General features: G+C 46.2%; 1 protein-coding gene across 1 annotated transcript in view; it reads right to left on the bottom strand.

Moving 5' to 3' along the window:
• The window catches only part of LOC109377386 (glutamate receptor ionotropic, delta-1), a 42,224-nt gene that overhangs the window by 8,847 nt on the left and 10,951 nt on the right, over positions 1-22,426 (bottom strand). Inside the window, exons 2-3 of the mRNA XM_019633716.1 lie at positions 8,445-8,611; positions 1,876-2,116 (exon numbers count right to left, since the gene is read on the bottom strand). Of these exons, the coding sequence (XP_019489261.1) occupies positions 1,876-2,116; positions 8,445-8,611 (408 nt within the window). The remainder of the gene's footprint in view (positions 1-1,875; positions 2,117-8,444; positions 8,612-22,426) is intronic.

Raw genomic sequence — 22,426 nt, forward strand, 5'->3', positions numbered from 1 at the left:
CACACACACACACACACACACACACACACACACACACACTGACAATTCAATTCTGGGCTGTCCAGGATGGGCCTGTCTCTGCACATTAACTAGAGGATGTGAAGGAACATGACTGAAAGCAGACAAGGACATCCAATCCAGAGGAAGGATGGCCTCTCCCTGTCCCTGGCTCACAAAGGACATTCTGGAAGGCTGAGCCTGAGCCTGTGTCCCCTGAGTCCCCACTCTGCTCACACCATCCCAGGACAGCATCTCCATAACAATGCAATGAATCTCTCCTGCTCTCTTGACCCAAGGGGAATTTGCACAGAGGAAATCAGGCTGTGGGCTTAGGTAAAAACAAAACAAACAAACAAAAACGGACTTAATGCAATGTGAGCTGGTCCTCCCTGGGACTGGGAGTGGCTCCAGGACTACCCCACCCTGGCTGCTGGCTGATGCTTCTGTGCATATAGACCTGGGTGGTGAGAAGAACACGAAAGGTGCCTTGGCCATGGCATGGAGGGGGAGCTGACATGAGGGGCAGACTGCAGAGGGAGATATTTGTGGTCCTTCCTTAAAACTCCTTATCAAAATAATTCACTGTCCCTCCCAGTGACTTCATAAAAAATTTTCCAAGAGCAAAAGAAGCTTGGGATGGGACCATTTCTTTCTTAAATATCTCCTTCCTTCTAGCCTGTGGTCCAGGGTGATAAGAGAGCCACCAAGGCTGTGGGAGACTCAGGTCTTGCATTTCCTTACATGGAGGTATAGAGAAGGCACGAGGGGAAGATGTCCCCAGAGCATTTCAGACATGCTGCTTAAACAGCAAGTTCCTTCTAGCGAAACCTACGTGATGACAGAGAGCTCACTGCCTGGTACGAGTGAGAATCTGTCCTAACCCCACTCCTACCAAGGGCTCCATTACAGACTGATGTATGGGGTGTGACCAGTCTTTCCAGGTGTCAGAGATAGTGGCCATGGCCTATGCTGTCTCTTTGGATTTGGTGCTAGTAACTTTACTGCTTCTTGTTTGAAATGTATACCTGTTTGTCTCCACAAAAACCATAAGAGGAGCTGTGATTCTAGAAGTAGCTGAGGTGTATATGGCCTGCAATAACAGCCCTATAATGGAGTGGCTGGCCTAGTGCTATGATGCCTGTTTGTAGGTTTCTGCTGGTGGAGCAGCACCACCAAATGAACTCCCTTAGAGGAGTTGTCTCCAGGGGGACCTTCATGAAGGCTTCATATTGAAAAAAATAAAACAAAATAAAATAAAAAAAGAGCTTGAAGAAGAGAAGAAACCTGATGAGAAGGAAGTATCAAGGGCAGAATCAAGAAGGGAGTTGTGCCCAGAACCTGGACTCTAGACAGCGCCACAATGTTCCCCGCACTGGGTATGGCTGGAGGAGAGTGGGCAAGGCTAGGCCCTGCAAGGAGGAGTGAGAGAAGAAGGAAGGGACAGTGGGCGGGACAGGGGCAGGTCCCCCATCACCCGCTGGGAGAGCAGGCCCCATGGCCCTTGAAGCAGAAAGGACTCTGGGCTCCTCTCTCACCCTGCAGTTGGTCCCTCCAGGTCAGGGTGGAAGCACATGGGTGGGCGGGGTGGGGAAAGGCTCTCTGGTGCTGCCCATGCTGTCTCCTCTCTATAGTTAAAATCAGGTCTTTGGCTGGTACCTTGTCACTTTGTTTAAGCATGAAAATATCCCTTACATTTGTTCTCTGGCTTTAAAATCAAGATATAATGACCACAGCATCCCCCACTATAAAACAACGTCGCTCCAGACAAGTGCCTTAGGAAAATACTAACTGGAAGAAAGCCACCTGCCGAGTGGCCCAGGGGGACTCTGCTGCCTCTAGGCTGCAGAAAGGAGAAGCAGGACCCAGGGCACGGACCTCTTTGGGCGTCTCCTGGTGGCACCGGTTGTTGTTCCACCACAGCTCCAGGGCGGCCACCAGGCAGGCAAGGAGGAGGCCTATAGCCAGGATGCAGAAGACACCGGCAAAGCTGTGCAGTTTGAGGGACTTGCCGTCAGCCTGGGCGCTGGTGTGGCTGCTGAGGTCGCAGCGGCCTGTGTGCGGCCACCACTTCTGCTTGAGCACATCCAGGTCCCCAGTGTCTTGCAGCTCCAGGATCCTACAAGATACAATCCACATGAGCCACAGCTGCTGGCCTCATCAATGCATCATGGGAGCCTTGGCTGCTTCCCCACCACGCTGGCCCCACTGCAGACAATGCTGCACCATCACAGCGGCTCTCTGCCTCCACGTTCCCCCTCCCAATCCCTTCACTCTGCAAGCAGAGTGCTCTTCCCAAAATACACATCGGGTTTTGGCACTCTCCTCCTCAAAAGACTCAGTGCCCTCCCAGTCCCACTGCCCATGGATAAATTCCAATTGCAAAGCACATAAGGACCTTTCCCATCCTGGGGTAGGCTCTGAGGATGAAATCAGGAAATACAGAAATGGATGAGACACACACTCAGACTTAGGATATCCATGCTTATGAAAAGGTTCTCTTTCAAACTTCAGTAAGTTTCTCCCACTAGGATTCAACAATCATTCATTCATTCAATTAAAGGAGCATCTGCATTGTGCCAAAATGATGTTCAACATTGCTGAGCTTATGGTGTAGAGACACACACACGAACATGAAAAGAATTAGATGTGGAGACAGAAGATGTGACCAATACAACAAAATGAACAAAATGAACATAGAGGGGCTAGGAAATGGTGCACTGGGGGCGTGGCCCAGACTGGAGGGTTAGGGAAGACCTCCTTGAGGAGGTGGCAGGTAAGTGGAAACCAGAAGGATAGTTAGTCATACAATCGCTCACATCCACCCAGCATGCTCTATGTGTCAACAAGTAGCCTAAGTGCTTGATAAATAGTGTGTGACGCTCATATCGACCCTTTGAGATGGTTACTTCCTTTTTCCCATGTTTACAGAGAAGGAAACTGAGACACAGAAAGGTGGAATATTTTGCAGTCACTTTGAGGTTGGCAGGGTTAGCCTTCAACGAGGAGAAGGAAGACCCTCCCTAAGACTGGAACCATGTTTGAGAGTCGTGTCCAGAGAAAATGCTCAGCATGTCTGAGAAGCTAAAACGTGGCCAGTGAGACTGCAGAGCGGAGTATGAGGAGGAGGACAGTGAGATGAAGAGCCAAGGCAGGCAGGGCCAAGAACATGGGCTCTGAGAGCGTGGCAGGGAGCCTGGGTTTTATCCTGTGTGCAAAGCAGGGCAACCCCTCTGTTATATTCCCCAGGTGGCTGGATGGCAGTTTTCCTTTGCATGGTGTTCTATGTACTCCCTTTATAACCCAGAGGTCTGAGCAGTGCATTAGTGGTAGCTGGTAGCCCCCTGCTCCTCACATCCAAGCTTTTCCATTTAGGGAGGGGGCCCTTTAAGGCCAGTCTATGGTGATATATTTAGCTGACAACACCTTCTGGACCTCTCTGAGCCCTCTGGTTATACACAGTTTGAGAGCAGTGGTTCTTTAGAGCCAAGAGAAACTCACTGCTAACTGGCCAGTTGAACTGCCTCTGCCCTGAACTTGCATTACAGGCCAGCTGTGAGCATAGGCTGAGGCTGACATCAATGACCGTGCATAGGCTGTGACCGGTGGATAGGGCAGGCGACAGCCCAAAGGAGGTTCCCTGACCTGTCAGCACATGGGCCCAGGGTAGCATGGCCTCCTGATGGCTGGGAACAGCCTGACTCAGTGCAAACAATAGGCTTTGTAAGCACCAGATCTCAGTTGGCTGTCCCCAGGCGAATGACTTGCCCTGTTAACCTCGGCTCCCTCATCTTGGCCACATAGGCCCATGATCCCTAATAGATGCATCGACCCTTCAGGACAGGGGCTGTGTGTTACTCTCCATGTTTTCCCCTGAGCAAGCACAGGGGCCAGCACAACTTGGGCTGTCAGTGGATGTTTGTTACATCAATTAATGTATGAATGTATTATCTGAATATTGAAAACTGACCTAAACTAAAATGGCCATGGCGAGATAATTAGATAAAGTCCATGAAGTGCCCAGGGTGCAGATCAGCACAAAAGACTTAGAATGTGGCTACGCAGATAAGACCTTGGTCCTTGAGATAAACCCAATCCACATGTCACATTTGTGTGGTGTGGAGTCATGCTCAGTATGCTGCTGAGGCCATAGGTCTCTCACATGGATAACCATGATTACCTGGGCAGCTGTAGTGTTCCACCACCTGCGTGTGGCTCAGGACATGTTAGGGAATCTGCACGTCTGTACATCCACTGGCTCATTCTGACCAGCCATAATTAAGTCTCTGCTGGCAGGTCCAAGCAGGCTGGGCCTCCAGGCAGTTACAGGATTACAGGACCTCAGGACCTTTAAGACTCATGATCGAAGTACTGACTCACCTTGGAGAGAGCTGAGCTTCGTGTTTATTGGCACAGATTCTGCTCTGAGGGATGTCAGTTCTAACCCAGACTCTGCCATCACCCTAGCCGTGTTACAAAACCTCTCAACTTTAGCTCTCTCATCATTAAAATCTGAGATCATAATAAATGCACCTACCTCACAGAATTATGGTGCCAAAATGAAAAGAGTGAACACATGTGGCCCACTCAGCTCGAGATCTGGCAAATGTATTACTTATTGAGCTCCATAAAAGCTGGTTAATACTCATAGTTGCAGCCTGATGGCCATATTGACCAGCAGCCCTATCAGTCAAGGGCTGACATGAGCTGCCTTTTACTGAGAACATAGAGGGGACTGATCAATTTACATTGTTTTCTTCCTCATAACAGCCTACAAACCAGTTTCTACTATGTCTGCTTTACCTATTGAAGACCTGAGGCTCAAAATCTATTGCAACTGACTTGCTCATGGTTGCAATTAGAAAGTGGCAAAGTTCCTCTTCAGAACTGGGTCATGCTGACCCAGGAGGCCATGCCCTTTCCAGAACACCAGGCTGCTAAGTGCAGTCAGCCTGCTCTCTGAGAGTCAGGTTCTGGCCTCAGGGATGGTGAGACTGGCCTGAGCATGGCTGTGGGGCCAGATCCCCACTCTACTGCTCGCTGACTGCAGTATCAGGAAGGCTGCTTAATTTTGCTGATGCATCTCTTTTTGCTGCTCTTTATAACTGCATGTATTTTTTTATGCCCAATATCCAGGAAGAATATAAGGCAATTTATAGAAAAACAACAAATAACATAAAAATCAAACACATCAAAGAGAAAATTTAAATATGTAAGCAACAGAGGGAAGATAAAACAAGTCACAGGCACAAAATGAGTCACAGGCACAGAACGAAGCTAAGCTAATGCGCACCATAATAATCTATACCGCTTACGAGGACGCCAGAGCAATAACAGCCACCTCCTGAAGCCAGTTGTTCTAGTTTCCAGACAGATATAATTGCAGGTGCTTTCCCCCAGTCAATAGTCGTGGAGCCTGCTACACAGTAGGCGCTCTATAAATGGCTATCGAGTCACTAAACATTTATTGAATGCCCACTCCGCATGCCGTGGTCCACAAATGGGCCATAGCTCTCAGTCTCAGCCACATACAGCTGTAGTCGATAGACCGTCCTCTGCCAAAGCCAGAAGGCATATTTGTATTCAAAGAAATAGCCTAGTTCCCAGGACAAAGGGAAAGAAGGTCCCAGCAGTTCCAGGTGAGACTGGGATTTGCTCTTTACATGGGACCCTTTTTCTGTAAATGGCATGGTGCATTGCCTCCTGGACCTGCCTTTTGCTCCTCTCAGGCATGCCTTAGCTGGGGACAGCTCACAGTTCTGTATGCACCATACAATTGAGCCTCTCAAAGAGCCACTGGCAGCAGTCAGTTGGCAACATGAGGTCTGAGCAGCCCCGTAAGTAGACACCCATCTGCCCAGGTCAGGATGGGGAGGATGCTTCCAGCCCAGGAGGGGTCTCACCATAGAGGCAGATGACAGTACCTCGGGAGGCCAGCATGGCCCACTGAGTACATTTACCTACAGTCACAGAGCACATGGCCTTCTGATGAGAGTAAGGAGTAATAAGTAACTTCTTGCCAGAATAACAAGGAAACTGAACTCCCTACTTTTCTTTATGGAGATCCCTGGGGTCAGGGCAGCAGCCCACAGTTTCTCTATTGGGAGAAATTTTGAATACAGCCTCCTGGTCAGCAAGCAGACGTAAAGCACAGGCCTATTCCAGGGAAAGCTGGTTCCCTGGGACTCCACAACCCAACACTGGCCCTGGTCCATTGCTCTGGAGCCACACAAATGACATCAACTTCCTTCTGCACCGAGCAAGTCTGACGATATTGGAGGTGAGCAAGCACCCTCTCCCTACTCATCTCCGTCTCCAGGTTGAGTATTCTCAGGTTCCCCTCTGACTCATTTGAGATCCTCACTGCCCTGGCTCCACTGACCATCCAGCTGGGAACCAAGCTCTCTCCTCTCTCAGGCAGTTCAATGCTCACTTCAGCAGACTTTCAGGAGATCTCTGAGCAGAGTGAGTACAGAGACTAAGCTTCCCTCACGGGAACCTTATGCTTCCGTGAGCTCTGGCTTGGGGCACATTAGCTGTCTGGTGGTGGTGGTGCTGCTGCTGCGTTGGCTCCACTAGCTCCCTGACCATCTGTTCCAGAGAGATGCTCACAGGTTGATGGTCTGTGGAATGCCCTGAGCCTTCTGTCTCAGAAAACCTACTGGGGTAAACCTCAAGAACACCAGTGTATTACGTATCTGGAGAGAAGCCATTCTCTCTTCATGCCTTTAATCTGAACAATTGATAAATCACGACTCTTCCTTCTCTCTTGTCAGCTCTCTCTGCTCCACGGAGCAAAGGGAGGCACAGAATGTATACTTGATTAAAACCTAGAAAAAGCCCCAAAGCCTCATTTAACTTAATTAGTTCTACCCTTTCCCCAGTTTTGCAAATAAGCCTCTGAATGGATGAGTCACAGACCCCACTCCCCAGCCTATCCCAGATGGGGTTTAGGGTCAGGTGCTTAAGATGGAAGGATCCCACTTAAAATCTAGGAAGGAGGAAAAGGGAGGTGATGGAGCTCAGAGATCTAACAGCAACACGGGGACAGCACTAGGGTCTCAGGGGACCCACCTTCCCCTTCCAACTCTGCCAGTAGCTGGCTGAGTGACCCCAGGGGTCAGTTACCCTCTGTGAGCTTCAGGATGCTAAGCAGATGACTTCTGATGACTCTTTCCCCTCCAGATAGATGGTTCTCAGTACTGGAATAAATGCGTTAATCAGGCAACTGGGGTTTGCCCCTAAGCCTGGGCACGTGTCGGCCTTTTCACCTGGATGGACACTTCTACCCTATTTTGGATTTTGGTAGAGCAAGACAGAGCCTGTCCTTAGGGATTCCTCTCTGGGCTCTGTAGTTATGCCCCTTTGCCCACCAGGATGTCATGTCACAGGCATTTGTGAGTGATGGACCCAAGACTTCACTATCTCTGGGGAGAGGAGATCGCGCTGGCAGGCTGGTTACTGGGAAAAGGCCACTGAGCTTACCTGAGCTCTTCACTTCCACCATCTCTGGTGAGGCCAGGTCACCTGGTCAAGGACTAAGGTAAGCTCTTGTGGCAGAAAACAGGGGTAGGATGATGGGAGACTAGTCTTCTCAAGGAGGCTGACCAGGTGTCCAGACAGAGAGCACTTGGAAAGTTGCTCATGCCCCAGGGAACAGAGAAGATAGGCTCAAGGGATGGACTCATACCAGAAAATCACATGGGATACTAACTAGGTCAAAGCAAACTAGACACTGTACTCATTTCCGGTGGAGGGTGTCTGTGTGCTTTGGCTTAAACTGAATACTCCTGTCGACACAGCCCTCCGCCCCGCTTCCCCAGCGTGCCTACCATTCGCTAGTATTAATTACCAAGAAGCTGATCTGGGGAGGACAGGGAAGAGGCAGGGGAAGAGAACCAGGCCCCTCCCGAGTCCAGCAGGGAGCACCTGGCCCCTGGCCCAGGTACTATGACTCTGGAGTCCATCTGCTTCTCTGGCCCCACTTTTTGTCAAGTCTACACATTGAGTCTTCCCACTTTGCATTTATTTTGAGACGTTATTATTGGGCCCTTGCCAGAGCCAATTAATTATTCATTTAATTTTAAATGACTGGGCCTGTCTGGCTAACCCCTACTCATCCTGCTGGCCTCAGGTGTCACCTCCTCTGGGAAGTCCTCCCTGGTCTCCTGGGTTTGGTCAGATGCCCGCCTCCACCCCCAGAGTATTCTCTCTGTCACACTTACTGCCCTGTGCTGACATCGCCCACTCACTTCATAATTCCCACTGAGGCTATGCACCTTCATGGGAAGGGACCTTATCCCAGCACCTGGGGGTGGGGGAGGAGCAAGCACTGGTTCGTAGTCTCGTGCTGAGGAGACTGTGCTGAATAAACGAGTTTGCATTGGCTGTCATCTCCTACAAAGAGGGTACCCTCCAACCGCAGCACAGGTGGCTGCTGGGCCTACCTCTGAGAGAAGAGGTCCCGGTAGGGGCTACCATGCTGCAGGGCGATCCCATAGCCCTTGCTGCTGACGCTGTTGCTGATGACAGCCACAGAGCAGTCGTCGTCTGTCAGGGCTGCATACTCCACCACGGCAACATCCCACAGAAAGGCGTAGTTTCCCTTCTTTGCCTGAAAGACCAAAATCACCATGAAGTCAGGCAGGTCTGGCCTGCTATATTAGCTTCAAGTAGTGAGGTATCTCCATGGTGGGATTTGAAGGACTCTCCTAAACAGTCCTCCTGCCCACCAGCCAGCACAGCACACTCTCCTCTGATTTTTTGGTCTACAAATCCCACCACTGTTTGATGCCATGCACTGTGGTTAGACAGAAAAGGACGTGATGCTGCCTCTATAGGGTATAGTACAGTACATCTCACAGTGGTGTGGATCTATTTCTCCTGTTGGCAGGCTCACCTAGGAGACTGCAGAAAGTCTGACCCCAAGGAATTGATTTTTCCAACCAGATATTTAGGGGGAGCATAATAGCATCCATTTAATATTCCTACTTGGAATCTGACTGAGCCCTGCATAGGCTGATCATGGGAGATGGCCCTAAACTCAGTGCCCCTGAGTGGCCGTGACTTAATATCTAAATCACGGATTTGTGAGGCATGGAGAAGAACCCATTATTATGGTGCCAGGTTGGGTTTCTGCTACTTGCTTTTCACTGCCCACACACACGCCCAAATCCATCTGCATACGAGTTCTGAAAATTAAGTTCGCAAACTTGTTTCAAAGATGTTGCTAACCTTTTTTTTGATATCAGAGGGATTTTTCATTACAAATTTATACCAACTGGACACACAGTTAACCAAGTTTACTATTTAGATGTGCTGAAAAGGTTGCGTGAAAAAGTTAGATGACCTAAACTTTTTGCCAACAATTCATGACTCTTGCATCACGACAATGCACCAGCTCACATGGCACTGGCTGTGATGGAGTTTTTAGCCAGTAAACAAATAACTGTATTGGAACACCCTCCCTACTCAACTGATCTGGCCCCCAGTGACTTCTTTCTTTATCCAAAAATAAAGGAAATATTGAAAGGAAGACATTTTGATGACATTCAGGACATCAAGGGTAATACGACATTTCTGTTGGCCATTCTAGAAAAGGAGTTCCAAAATTGATTTGAAGGGTGGACTAGGTACTGGCATTGGCACATAGCTTCCCAAGGGGAGTACTTCGAAGGTGACAGTAGTGATATTCAACAATGAGGTATGTAGCACTTTTTCTAGGATGAGTTCTCAAACTTAATTGTCTGACTTTGTATACATATGCATGGACATATTTATATGCACACATGAACACATATCTGCATGTATGTGCACACATATACAGGATCAGTTTACACATACAGGATCAGGTTACTGGTGTCACCGTCTACATCAACACAATGGTTGCAAAATTATTCCATCAGAAATTTGCCTGCGGCCATAGCTAAAGTCCCACTCCATCACACCCATCCAGAGCAGACAGTCAATTCTATCCTGAACCATAACTCTGACTTTGCCTAGAGTTTGGGCACTCAGAAAAAACTGTAAGCTGGTTTGCTTTTCAGAAGGAGATACAAACCAGACATTGTCACTTGGCCAGCTTAAAATTGAGCATAATGTTCTTAATGCAGCAAATTTCTGGTTTTATTTCTGTGGTGAGCATACGCTTCTTTGACTTTTCCTTCCCTCTGACCACAGTCCCCATGAGTTGCTAGAAGACCTTAGTCTGGGCTTGGTAGCAGGACTGAAACATCACAGACAACAGAAGACCAAGCTGGCAAGCTACAGGCTTCATGGTGGTGTCGAGGGTCCTGTTCCTGTCTCCTTCCTTTATTCAGTTGAGTCTTCATGTCTACTGAGACTTTCCAGAGTGCCATCTCTGCTTAGATGAAACTAGTCAAGGTTTCGGTTCTCCTGGGACCTTAAGTGCCCACAGGCCAACATGGCTCATTTTCTCATCGGAATTTCTTAATCAGAAGAATTTGTGGGCAGAATGTGGCATTCCCTGACAGAAATACGCTGCTCCTAGCCATTCACACAATTTTGCCAACGACCTTGTAAAAAATGACACACCTGTGCCACCCATTGACTTTCACCTCAGGAAGCAATTCAAGTATTACATCAAATCCTCATTCCTTAGCTAAGCCAATTTTGGAAGTCCCTAAAGGACTTTGACCCAGGTTGCAAAATTACTCTACACTCATTTCTCTCCTTCCACATGAAAAGATAACAGTCTTTGAAATTTTTGTCCTGCTGGCAAACGAGTTTTCTCATGGAAAGATATAAATTTGCAACCTCTTAGTTACTGAGTTTCTCAGCAAAATGTTGACTTATGACCTAATATTTGGCTTTAGTCTGACTTTGGAGCATTTTACATCCATGCTCACAATTCAACATGACAATCAGACATTGTTATTTGTACGATTTCCAAAGGGCATGTCATGTTGAAGGAAGAATTAAGATCAGGTTCACTTTTACCTTTCAAGTGATGTTGCGAAAAGGAAAAAGAAATAAGCTGGACAAGACGGAGTGGAAACGGACTCTGACGAAAGTCTGGCCATCTGAGTGGGGCACTTGGATTTCTTCAAGCCACAAGTATCTGTGGCTCCAGCTTGGGCTAAGTGATAGGTAGGCACAGTTGCATGAAGGAAGCTGCATTTATAGTCCTGCTGGCCTAAGCTGAAAAGGCAGAAAACATGGAAGGGATGTGGGCAATGTCTCAGCTGCAAATCCCTGCTAATCAGGAAGGCAGCAGAGGAAGACAGGGGGAAGTACCATATTTCCCCATGTATAAGATGCACCTTAATTTGGGGGCCCGAAATTTGAAGAAAATGTATTACATAAAGTTATTGAACTCAAGTTTTATGCATCATAAAATTCATACAACTCCTCATCACTTGCAGGAAATGCAAGTAAAAAAATCTACAACCACTGTATAAGATGCACCCTGTTTTTAGACCGCAAATTTTTTTAAAAAGGGTGTGTCTTATACATGGGAAAATATGGTAGTTCTCCTTCTTGAGATGCTAAATAACCCCAGCATTTCCCCATTTGCAATCAGGGACTAAATTTACTATTATATTTCTTGTACCTGTTTCAGGAAGCATGTGCTGATCCCCATATTCTGACAACGTCAGAACAGGGAAGACCTAGAGAAGCTTTTGTGCCATGTATTGTATGTGGGCCAAATCAGAGGCTCCAACTGCAGTCGGCTCTCCGCCTACGCCACACTCTCCATCCCCAACATCCCTGCCTCACTTCCTCAGCATCCCAGAGCTTCCTCCTCTCTTAGCTCCACACTGAGTAAAATGCAGCACCAAGCCCTCCCCTGGGCTTCCCAACTTCATCAGTTTCCAGGAAAACTTTCTGGACCTCACAGAGGTCTCCCCAGACCTTCCTGGCATGTCACAGACCCTGTGTGAGACAGAGGGCTTCTTTGGTCTGACCATGTCCTCAGGAACATTTCAGATGCCAGCTATTAGAATCCCACACACCCCACCCATCAATGGCTATATCTCCTTTACATAGACTCTCTATCTGTCCCCATGCAGAATGAGCTCCAGCTCATCCAAAAGTCTAAGATGTGCCTCTTCCTTGTAGGATCAGAAGCAGTTTTACATGTGGCCCCTGATAATTACGTACCCACCTTCTTATTCTGTGCTGGTTACCCACAAGCTCTGGCTTCTTCATATGCAGCGGAATATATCAAGCATCTGCCTCCAGGAGAGCTAAGAATTTCCTCTCTCTCCCCTCCTATCACAAGCTCATCCTCTTCATTTCTTGAGCCTGAGAATTTCCACTGTTTTGTTCCAAGGTCAGCTCCCTTTTCTGTGAGCTTAGCTTCTTATCTATTCTCTACTTCCACTGGGAAGGTATTTCTACCCCTCCATCCCCTCAACTCCATGTCAGAGACCTCTCCCACTTGAGACATTTTCATTTCCTATTTATATTAACTATTCCTTTCTGTTGAGGATTTTTTTTCCACTTTCTTAGATGATTTGCCAGTGATTTCCATAGCTCTTGGAGGAATCTTGGGCTGTAGTCCCAGGACCCAAGCTAGCCCTAAAGGGCTCTCTAGGTTTCTATGCAGAAACATAAATATAAGTATAAACACACACACACACACACACACACACACACACACACATATATATGTATACATATATATATATAATGTAAGTAGTGGAAAACAATAAGATGGTACACTATCATTACTGTTCTGTATACACGTGAAATGTAATATGCAAAAATATGGACAGGATTAGTACATAACTGAGTAGGATTAGGGAATCTTAGGACAAGTTGATTACAATGTTTTCTTTAATCGTGTTACAGTCTATTCTAGCATACATTACATAGGCACCAAATCTTATCTCTACCCTCCTGTGTGCCCTTGGTGCCTGGAGGTGCCGTTATCCAGCTACAGAACACAAGGCCTGGCAGAGCTCTCCCACTTCCCAGGGCAGTGGCTCCCAGATACTACCCAAACATGGGGAAAGCGTCCTTTATATCCTTGGCCTGCATCTGAAAATTTTGCTTCATTTCACTCTCCTCTTTTCCTTAAAATAAAAAGAAAACAAAACAAAAGGCACTCAGTTCACACATAAAAAGAACAGATATGAGGACTTTAGAGAAAGGAGGAAAGAACAGCTTTGACATTAGAGAAAGTCAAGGGCATCTGGGCCTCCATTCCCAGGATGCCAAGACAGCAGCAGATAGACAGACCACCCCTGCCTTGTCTCCCAGCAAGCATCTTAGCAGACAGGATCCAAGCCCTTCCCTGAAGCCCACTCCATCCCCAGTCCACCCACACACCAGAACGTTACAAGTGGAAAGGGACCGAGATCATGAGGGTGTCTGGCCCCAGTGCTTCGAGCTCCTCCTTAACATTTGAGGGAACATAGTCAGTGTATATCACCAGAGGAAGTTTAGACACCATCAACATAGCCACAAGTGAGCTGGAATACTGGATGACTTGCTCTGTTGCTCCACACTGGTAATAAAATGAGATTGCATGGCCTTTCACTGCACCGCTGGTTCCACCCTGCCCCAAACTCACTTGGAGCACAAACTTTCAGAGACAACAGCCTTCCAGGCAAGAACTTCATTAAGCTCTTCTACTCCATCCTAAATGCTTTTGGAATGGGGCAAGCAATCACACTGTTCCCCAAACAAGAATGCTGGTGCCACCCAACATCAAACCCAAATGTTACCAGAAAGAAAGTGCTGATGGAAACCAGGAGTCTACAGTGCCAGGTACAGGGAGGGTGTGGAGAACATGCTGGGTGCCAGAGCCTTCAGAAACCTGATTCCCTTTCCATCTATGGCATAATCTGAAGGGCAGGACATTAATCCCATTTTACAGATGCAGTAACTGAGGCTCAGGAACATAAAGTAACTTGTCCCAAACAAACACAGACAATGAGTGGCAGAGCCAGATGGAACTGACATTCATCTGCTTCCAAAGAAGCCCATGCTCTCTCCTCTGCCCTGCCTGGACGCATGAAGGGAGGGCTGGAGAAATGGCTCCCAGTGTCCCTGCCCTCTGAGCCCTTCCCAGGGGAACACTGCTGGTGACAGAACACCCTGGAATGGCAATGACTGTCTGTCTCCAGCTGTACAAACAGAGGTGGTTCATGGAGCTGTTGAAACACTGGGGGAAGGAGGATACGGGGGCCTGCACCATCTCTGGATGGAGCCGTTAGGATACTAGGGACTCCTCTGGAAACTTATGCATCCTCATGTGCTTCCACCATCTAGTGGCACACACATCACCTCTCCTATCCACCCTTCACCCAACAAAGCAGGCTCAGCTCTCGAGCATTCCATGACTTAGCACCTCTGGCCATGCTCATAAAATGGCCACACATTGCCACACACAGCCTGCACCCTGACTCAGTGATACCTGGATCACGCACGGTGCCAAAACACCAGATACAGTAGTACAAACCCAGGCCATCTGGGGAGAAAAGGATAATTTTACATTCTGCTGGTAGGAGTGTGGGCTGGCATGATATTTCTGGAACGGCAATTTGGTGGGAGAATCAAATGCTTTTAAACATGCATACATAGCAATTCTACCCCAAGGGATTTACCCTAAGGAATTATTCAGTTCCTTAAAAATGTTGGTACAAAGATGTTTGGGGCCACACTGTTTAAACTAGCAGGAATTGGAAACCATCTGAATGCTCGACAACTGAGAAGTAGGTAGACCACAGTATTAGGTGATGCAACATCACGTTACCATTATGATGGCGTTTTGCGAGAGCATTCATCACGAAGGGAAACAATTGTCCACGATAAATGAGAGCCAGCCTGGGTTCTGGACTCCACTGTCTGGATTCTCATCCCAGCCCCACTGCTTGCTGGCTGTGTGAGTGCAGGCATGTTGCTTAACTTCTCCAGGCCTCAGTCCCACTAGATGTAAAATGGTCCATTCCTCACAGAGTTCCAGCGAGGATTACATTTCTCATTACAAGTGACATGCTTGGGGCCTTGACTGGCATATGGTAAGTGCTAAATAAATGATAACCACTATTAATTATACTGTTCAGTGAAAAAGAACCTCTTAGAATAGAATATGTACATTGTGATAGCTTTTTAAAGTTATTATATGAAAACTTTCTGTTTCTGAAGAATCAAATCCAAGCACCAAGTGCAAACAAGGTCTTCTTTGGGTGATGCCATCTTGGGTGACTTCCTTCCATGTCCTGTGCTGCCCGTGTTTTCTGCAGCTCAGCAAGCATTTCTCCTGTGATTACAGCTGTCCAAGAGGGTAATGTTAACGAGTCAGCCTCCTTCCTTGAGCACAGTGTAGTGAGAAGAGCAGGGCAAACCACTGTCACATCCCAGATCTTCAGGGGACCTAAAGTCTTGGGGGCTAATAATTGTTTCCTAGAGGATTATTCTGAGTTACAGGACACAATGAACCATGCCTGGCATACACTGAGGGCTCGACACAAGTTCCATCTCCTCCTCCTTCCTACAGTCCCCAGCTTGATGCGAATCCATCTGTCATCTGTTATTGAAACATCTTTTCTCCCACCCACTCCTCTCCTGTCAGTCATTCTTCCACCTTGAGCAAGTTAGCGACATGTCCTGTGTGAGCGTGTATGTGCACATGAAAAAGAGTGTGCACATATGTATGCATTTGTGTGCATTTGTGTGTGTGCATGTGTGTATGTGTATAAGCACCACAGCCCTCAGGGAAGCAGCAGAGAACTGAACTCAGTTACGAAGCACATGGAGAACCACAAAGGGTTCAGGAAAAGCAGACCTTCAGCTAGAGATAAGGAGCCTACCTCTCCCTGGTCTCTCAAGACAGTGAAAAAAGGTTGTCCAAAATGATGTAAAAATGCAGAGTGGACCATCAGCAGACCTTCAGAGGTGTTCACAGCCCTCTAGGAGGCTCTAAGGAAACCTTTCACCCAATGAGTGAAAGATAATGACCCTTTACCTGAATCAGCCACTGGACCAGCAAAAGCAGGCAAACCAGGGCAGGCTCAGTGGGAGGGGCACATGGCAACTGAACTCTCCCATAATTAGTGTAATGGTTGCTTTCCTGACGTGTCCACAGGGTACAAAGTCAATTAGAATGCTGGCTTCAAACCAGAGTAAACAGAATGGAGATAACACAACCAAAGGGGCAGCAAGGCCATCTGGTGTGTGTGTGTGTGGAGGGGAATGCCCTATGTGTGTGTGAGTGTGAGTGGGAGTGTGTGTGTGTGTGTGTGTGTGTGTGTGTGTGTGTGTGTGTGGCCATGAGCATTGGCATGAGAGCAACCCTACAGGTTTGTCATGATGGTCCCAGTGAGGCCGCCCATTACCTGGGCAAGAAGGCTTAGATGATGGAGACGTCCCAAGGCTACAGCACAGACAATGGCTCCCGATGGCCAGGCACTAGGCCTGCAAGGCAATTTCTGCAAAAGGTCACCTGTCTCATCCTGGTATTGCTGCGTCCTGAAGTAACACAGTCAGTAGAGAGGAGCACAGTGAGGGCTAGAGAAAGAGGCATGTAATTCCTCAGGCCACCAATGTCCTTGTTCTCATAGGATCTTCTCTTTGATTCCTTAGCTTTATTTATAGAATCTTCAACTCTATGTCATAAAGAGCACGGCATGGTATGTGGGCGAGAGCAAGGATCTGGAGACGGGCAGACCAGACCCTCCCTTCGCAGCCTTGGACAGCCACCTGAGCCACCTGAGCTCTCTGAGCCCAAGTGACCTCATCAGGAAGACAAGACTACCAAGCCCACCCAGCTCACAGGCTCGTCACCGAAAGAGAGCACATGGCAAGTGTCTGAGGCACTGAAGGAACTCAGACAGTAAGACGCTATCCTCACGATCATGATAATCATCACTAGCATCATCCTCATAGCTGAAAGGTTGGATCCTCATTAAAATGCAATTGCCTTGGGGAAAATAACACTTGAAATTGTCCTCAGCCATCAGCCTGGTAAATTAAAGAGACTGTTAGACTGGGTCACAGTCTTGGCCCAGTGACTGACTCACTGCCGATTTATATAAATGGAAGAGTCCAGAGAGGCCTTAAGGTCTTGTTCAGCTTCAACATTCTCAACGTTTATCATATAGACCAGTGGTTCTCAAAGTGACTTCCCTGAACTATTACTGGAGAACTTATAAGAATGTAAACTCTCAGGCTCCATACCAGACCCACTGAATAAGAGACTCTGGGATTGTGGCCCAATGATCTGTTTTAATAATCTCTCCAGGTGACCCCAATGGGTGCTAAAGTTGTGATCCCATGATATAGACCTCTGTGTCAATTAGTTTCTGATCTTCCCTTGCAAGCATGCTTAGAAAGAGAGAGAGTATTATGGCTCTAGGTTCTTGTGTTAAGGCACTAAATAAACAGAAGAGGGAAAATCACAGAGTTGAAAGACCAAGACTATTGAAAACAAATATTAAAGGAAAGTCACATGTTTCATCTTCTTCCTGCGAAGCACTCTACTTGGTGCTTTCCCATCCAGTCTCTTCTTAGAAAGTTCAGGACAAACTTCCACAGTACAAACTATGTCCAATTTCCAAGGGAATCACAGCTCAAAAAGGACTGCGCCAAGACCACAGAATCAGCTACTGGCAGAACTTGAACATCTTCCCAGGTCTCTGACTGCAAATGGCCTCCCCCTCTCCCACATCAAAAGCTTAACATCAGCAGCTCTGAAGGGCCACACAAAGTTCCCTGAGCAGTTGTCTCAGCTATGCTGCTGCTTGTTTTTTTCTCTTCTGCTGACAGATTCTGGCCAAGTGTTTGATAATGATGTCTGCCTCCAGCACCTGACCCTATAAGGCTTTATGGCTGCATTCCCTTTTAGGGCCTCTGGCACTCTGGCAAGGAATAGTCTTATTTAATAAACCAAGTATTATCTTAGTGAGAGAAGTTTTCCCATATCTCCAAGGGATAAGGGGCTGGTTTGGTACAAAGGAAAAAGAAAAGTCCTAACTTGGAAGAATCAACAGCTCCTTCCTTGAAGTCTGAAATTGCACACTGTCAGCAAAACTAGGGGCCATAAAGAACCTTCTCAGCAGGGCAAAGGCACACATTGATTTTCAATGATTTGTCAAAATTTTAAGTTGTCCACAGACCATGATAAACAACAATCTAATCTGAGTTATTCCATGGGAAAGATTAAAAATGAGCTAAAAGAAAGAGTAAATTGGCTTGCCTAGATACAAAATAGATTATAAAGAGAAGAGAATACAGAATGAAAAATGTCATCCTAGGGAAGGGACTTGACCTAAGAATACATGAGATCAGGCAGCACAGAGGACAGGCATCCATGTGTTCAAACACACCATGAACAGGCACAGGGATAGGACCATGTAGCTACTGCCTATGTACACACACACACGCGCATGCATGCACATACACACGCACACACGCAGAAGTAAGGAAGCCCCTTGGCTACGCATGTCCTTTCACTGCCCAAGCATGATGTCTGGCATACACTTGGTGCTGAATAAATATGTGTAAAATGATCAGTGAAGAACAGTCATAACAATGATCACCATTCATTCAAGTATATGTTCTCAAACTTGAGAGGACATGAGAATCACCTGGAGGGCATGTTCAAATACAGACTGCTAACCGCCCCATGCTTCCCATCCCCAGCTCCTTGTTCATTAGGTCTAAAGGGGGCCCATGAATTTCATTTCTAACATGTTCCCTGATAACGCTGCATTTGCTGGTCCAAGCACCACACTTTGAGAACTACTGTGTTAAAACATACTCTATAAGGCATTGCACTAATCCCTTCATATAACCTCTACTCTGTACAATAACTCTGGGAAGACCCAGCATTATTATTCTTATTTTTCAGAAGTGCTAACTTGTGTTCAGTAATTAGTTAACTTGCCCAAGATTTCATCTCTGGTATAAGATGAACGTAAGAACCAAATCCAGTCCACGTTAACACAAATCCCACACTCTATTCACTACACTAAGTTGTCTTAACTGAGAATTTGCTTCATTGAGATGAAGTTCAAGTGAGACTCATGAAACTGCAGCCCGAGGCCAGGGTGGCTTTACCATCTGTGATCAACTCCTCTCAGTGTTTCTTTAGCCATAAAGGTTGTTAGGAGCTGGCTACTCAGAGTATGCTGGAAGGAGAGAGAAGCAGTAAAATTGCCTGTGGTCACAATTAATATTAAAGACTACTCCGTAATGTGTTGGGAGACCATCCCTGTGGAGTTTATGTTGAAGAGTCTCATTCTGTAACCCCATTTGTGGCTAAGTATTCCTTTATGGCCTTTGCTAAAATGTCATTCTTGAGAGAGCTCACACAATAGCCTTAAAGCACAAAAGAGGTCACATTCTGACCAAAACGATCCTAATGGACTCCCATCCCTCACAGAACAAGCTCTGAGCTCTACATTTTCGGGATGTACAGCTTTGTAGAGTCAAAGAGTCAGAATGATTTGCCACTAGAGGGGCCTGGCAGGGGACTGTCCTAATAGAAGCCTGCCACATAGCCCAGGGATGACAGCACTTACTACAAAGTGGAGTGATCGCCCCTCCGCAATTCCCGTGTAACTAACTGAAGTCTGAGATCTGGGTCGTACAGAGTAAGTTCAAGATCTCTTCCACATGGAGATTCTTAAAACAGTAGAGATACCAAATATCACAGCTGAGGACTTTCCTTACCAGGCTCCTCACCATTTCTGTTTCCTTTATCTGATCCTTGGGAGGCATGCTTTTTAGAGCTCTTACTGTTCTCATTACTCTTCCTGATTTGAGTTAATCCACCTCATCTCTCGCTGTCTGTCTGTCTCTCTCTATCTCTGTCCATCTCTCTCTCTCTCTTTCTGTGTGTGTGTATGTGTGTGTGTGTGTGTGTGTGTGTGTGTGTGTGTGGTGTGTGGGTGTGTGTGTGTGTATGTGTGATACATACTAAAATTTTTAAATGTAGTGTTCAAAGCCAATCTTCATACATGTATTCTGTATATTGGAGAGAAAGGAGACTCTTGAGAGCTACCCATCCCAGTGGAAACTACTATTTCTTCTCAAATAGGTTTTCTAGTATTGATGATGAGAATGTTGATGATGATGATAGTAATAATAGTAGTAATAATAATAAACACATGGATGGTAGAGTCTGATAATTTTGGGACAAATTGTTTAACCTTTTTGAGTTTTGCATTCCTTATTTTCAAAAGGGAAATATCACAAAATACCCTGAAGGGTAAAGATAAAGTGCATAAGCAGAATGCCACACATAATAACTTTTTTATAAATGTTATTTTCCTTTCCCCCTTTCTCCCTTTTTGTTCCTGGACAAACAACATTATACTAACAAAATGGAAATAAAAATAAGCTAAACAAAAATTGCCAAGATACTGGCTGCTGCAATAAATCAAAATTGTTTTCATAAGCAATCGCATCTTGATTTTAAAGTAATCAAATAACAAACAATTCAGTTCAAAATGCAAAAACTTAAGTTATAAAACCCAAAGGAACACATAGAATGGAATCAGCCCACATTTATAGCCAGCACCAAGGTGAAGTGTATCAGACTTGGGTACAAAGCAAATTATAGGGCAGAGAAAATCTGAAAAGGAAATCAGATTTAAGGGGAGTGAACATCTTCCCACCCCTCTAATGAGAAGTTTGAAAATAATCGAAGTTAGCAGGATGGCATGGATATTGGTTTGATTCCAGAGCTTACCCTACCAAATTATAAAAATCGCAAAAGAAAGTAATTGAAGAATTCATAATGTGATTTGCTTGGCAATGTTCAAAACCCAAAGCAAAGTAATTTAATAAGGGAGGCACAGTGGGGGCTTTCCTTGATCTTTGGACTGTATTATCCCACCAATCATCATCAAACAGAATTAAGCAGCAGGGTGTTATGAAGGGGCCAACATAGTCAATTGTATGGGAACCTGCTCCAAGAGACGAACTGAGCCCCCTGGCCCTCCCTGCCCCTCCTCACTCCTTTTTGCCCTCCCTGCAACTTGGTGCCAGCAATTCTGCTCATTCATGTCGAAGAAAGATGTATGTGGCTGCATTTCTGCACACTCTCATTTCTTACTCATTCAATATTTATTTTGTTTGATTTTTAAAAGGATAGAAGACTTTAGTTGTCCATGTGTTTTGCCCCTGTGCCAACCTCTGCTCTATGCCCTGGGGACAGACAGACAAACGAATAAGAACAGACCAGGCCAGGCCCCAGGGAGGCTCTGCATCTGGTTAGTGAAGTGACAGAGTAGAGCACAGAGGATAGGTGACATCAAATGAAGCCGGGCTCCAGGATGCACAGTGTGTTAAGGGAGCTCCTGGCCCTGTTGGGAGGATGGAGGAGCTCCAAATGGGGCTCAGGAGGAGTAAATGTTTCAGCTAGGGCCAGAGGAAAACCCAGGAGCCAGCTTGGCCCATAAAGGAAGAGAATGGTGCTCCACACAGCACATGCTGTGGTGTACGAAGGTGCGGAGAGGGGACGGAACTGCTCAGGTTTTCCTCCTGCGGCTAGAACATCGGTGAGTGGTAGGAAGAGGAGGTGAGGCTGTACTTGATCATGCATCTCCTCCATTTCTGCAGTGCCACAAGGTAATGCTGCAGGCACTGGAGTAAGAAAAATACTGAGTTCAAACCCTGGGTCCAACAGCTTTGGATTCTAGGTCCAGGGGTTCCATCGTGTAATGGTTAGCACTCTGGATTCTAGGTCCAAGCCTCAAGCTTGATTTTCAGCAAGTCTCTTGCCCTCCTTGAACTTTAGTTTCCTCATTAATAAACAGATTGTGCTGAAACACAATTGAGCTAAGGCTTGGGAGAAACTTAACACCACACGTGATCCATTTCAGGCCTTCCTAATGGTAACCATTATGATTAAATCAATCTCCTGATTGTCCAAACATTGACCCAAGGCCCAGAGGGAAGGAAGGAAAACCCTGCACGAAGTAAGAAAGATAACAAAAATCTTTCATTTTTGACATGACATACTGACCAAGATCAGTCTTTGTCTTCATTTTGACCTTATAAGAATTCAAACTCAATTTTAGGAGGAAAGGATCAAGCACACTTTTACATGTTAATTGAGCTTGGCACTAGTAAATAAGTTGATGAAATAAGTGAATGGATAAAAGACACATTTCAAATAGTTAATTGTAGAAAACACATTTGAGGAAGAGGCTTGTATGTGCATCAATTCTGATTATTAAACAAAGGTAGATGACTAAACATGATCTTACTCAATTGTCTCAAACCCACCAAAATCCATGGATCACTGATGGCCATGCCTAAAGTGAGCCAAAATGAAAAAAAAAATGAGCTAGAAAGAAAGTGATTTCTCCTCCGCTTCTGTTACCAGAATAGAAAAGCAAAATAGAACAAATATATATATGTACCTATATAAAGAGAAAGAAAAAGAAAAAAATCATAATAAAAATATGAGAAAATTAGAAAATTATCAATTTATAAAGATATTTTTCCT

The sequence above is a fragment of the Hipposideros armiger genome, unplaced genomic scaffold (assembly GCF_001890085.2).
Source record: "Hipposideros armiger isolate ML-2016 unplaced genomic scaffold, ASM189008v1 scaffold_1383, whole genome shotgun sequence".
NCBI classification, from domain to species: Eukaryota; Metazoa; Chordata; class Mammalia; order Chiroptera; family Hipposideridae; genus Hipposideros; species Hipposideros armiger.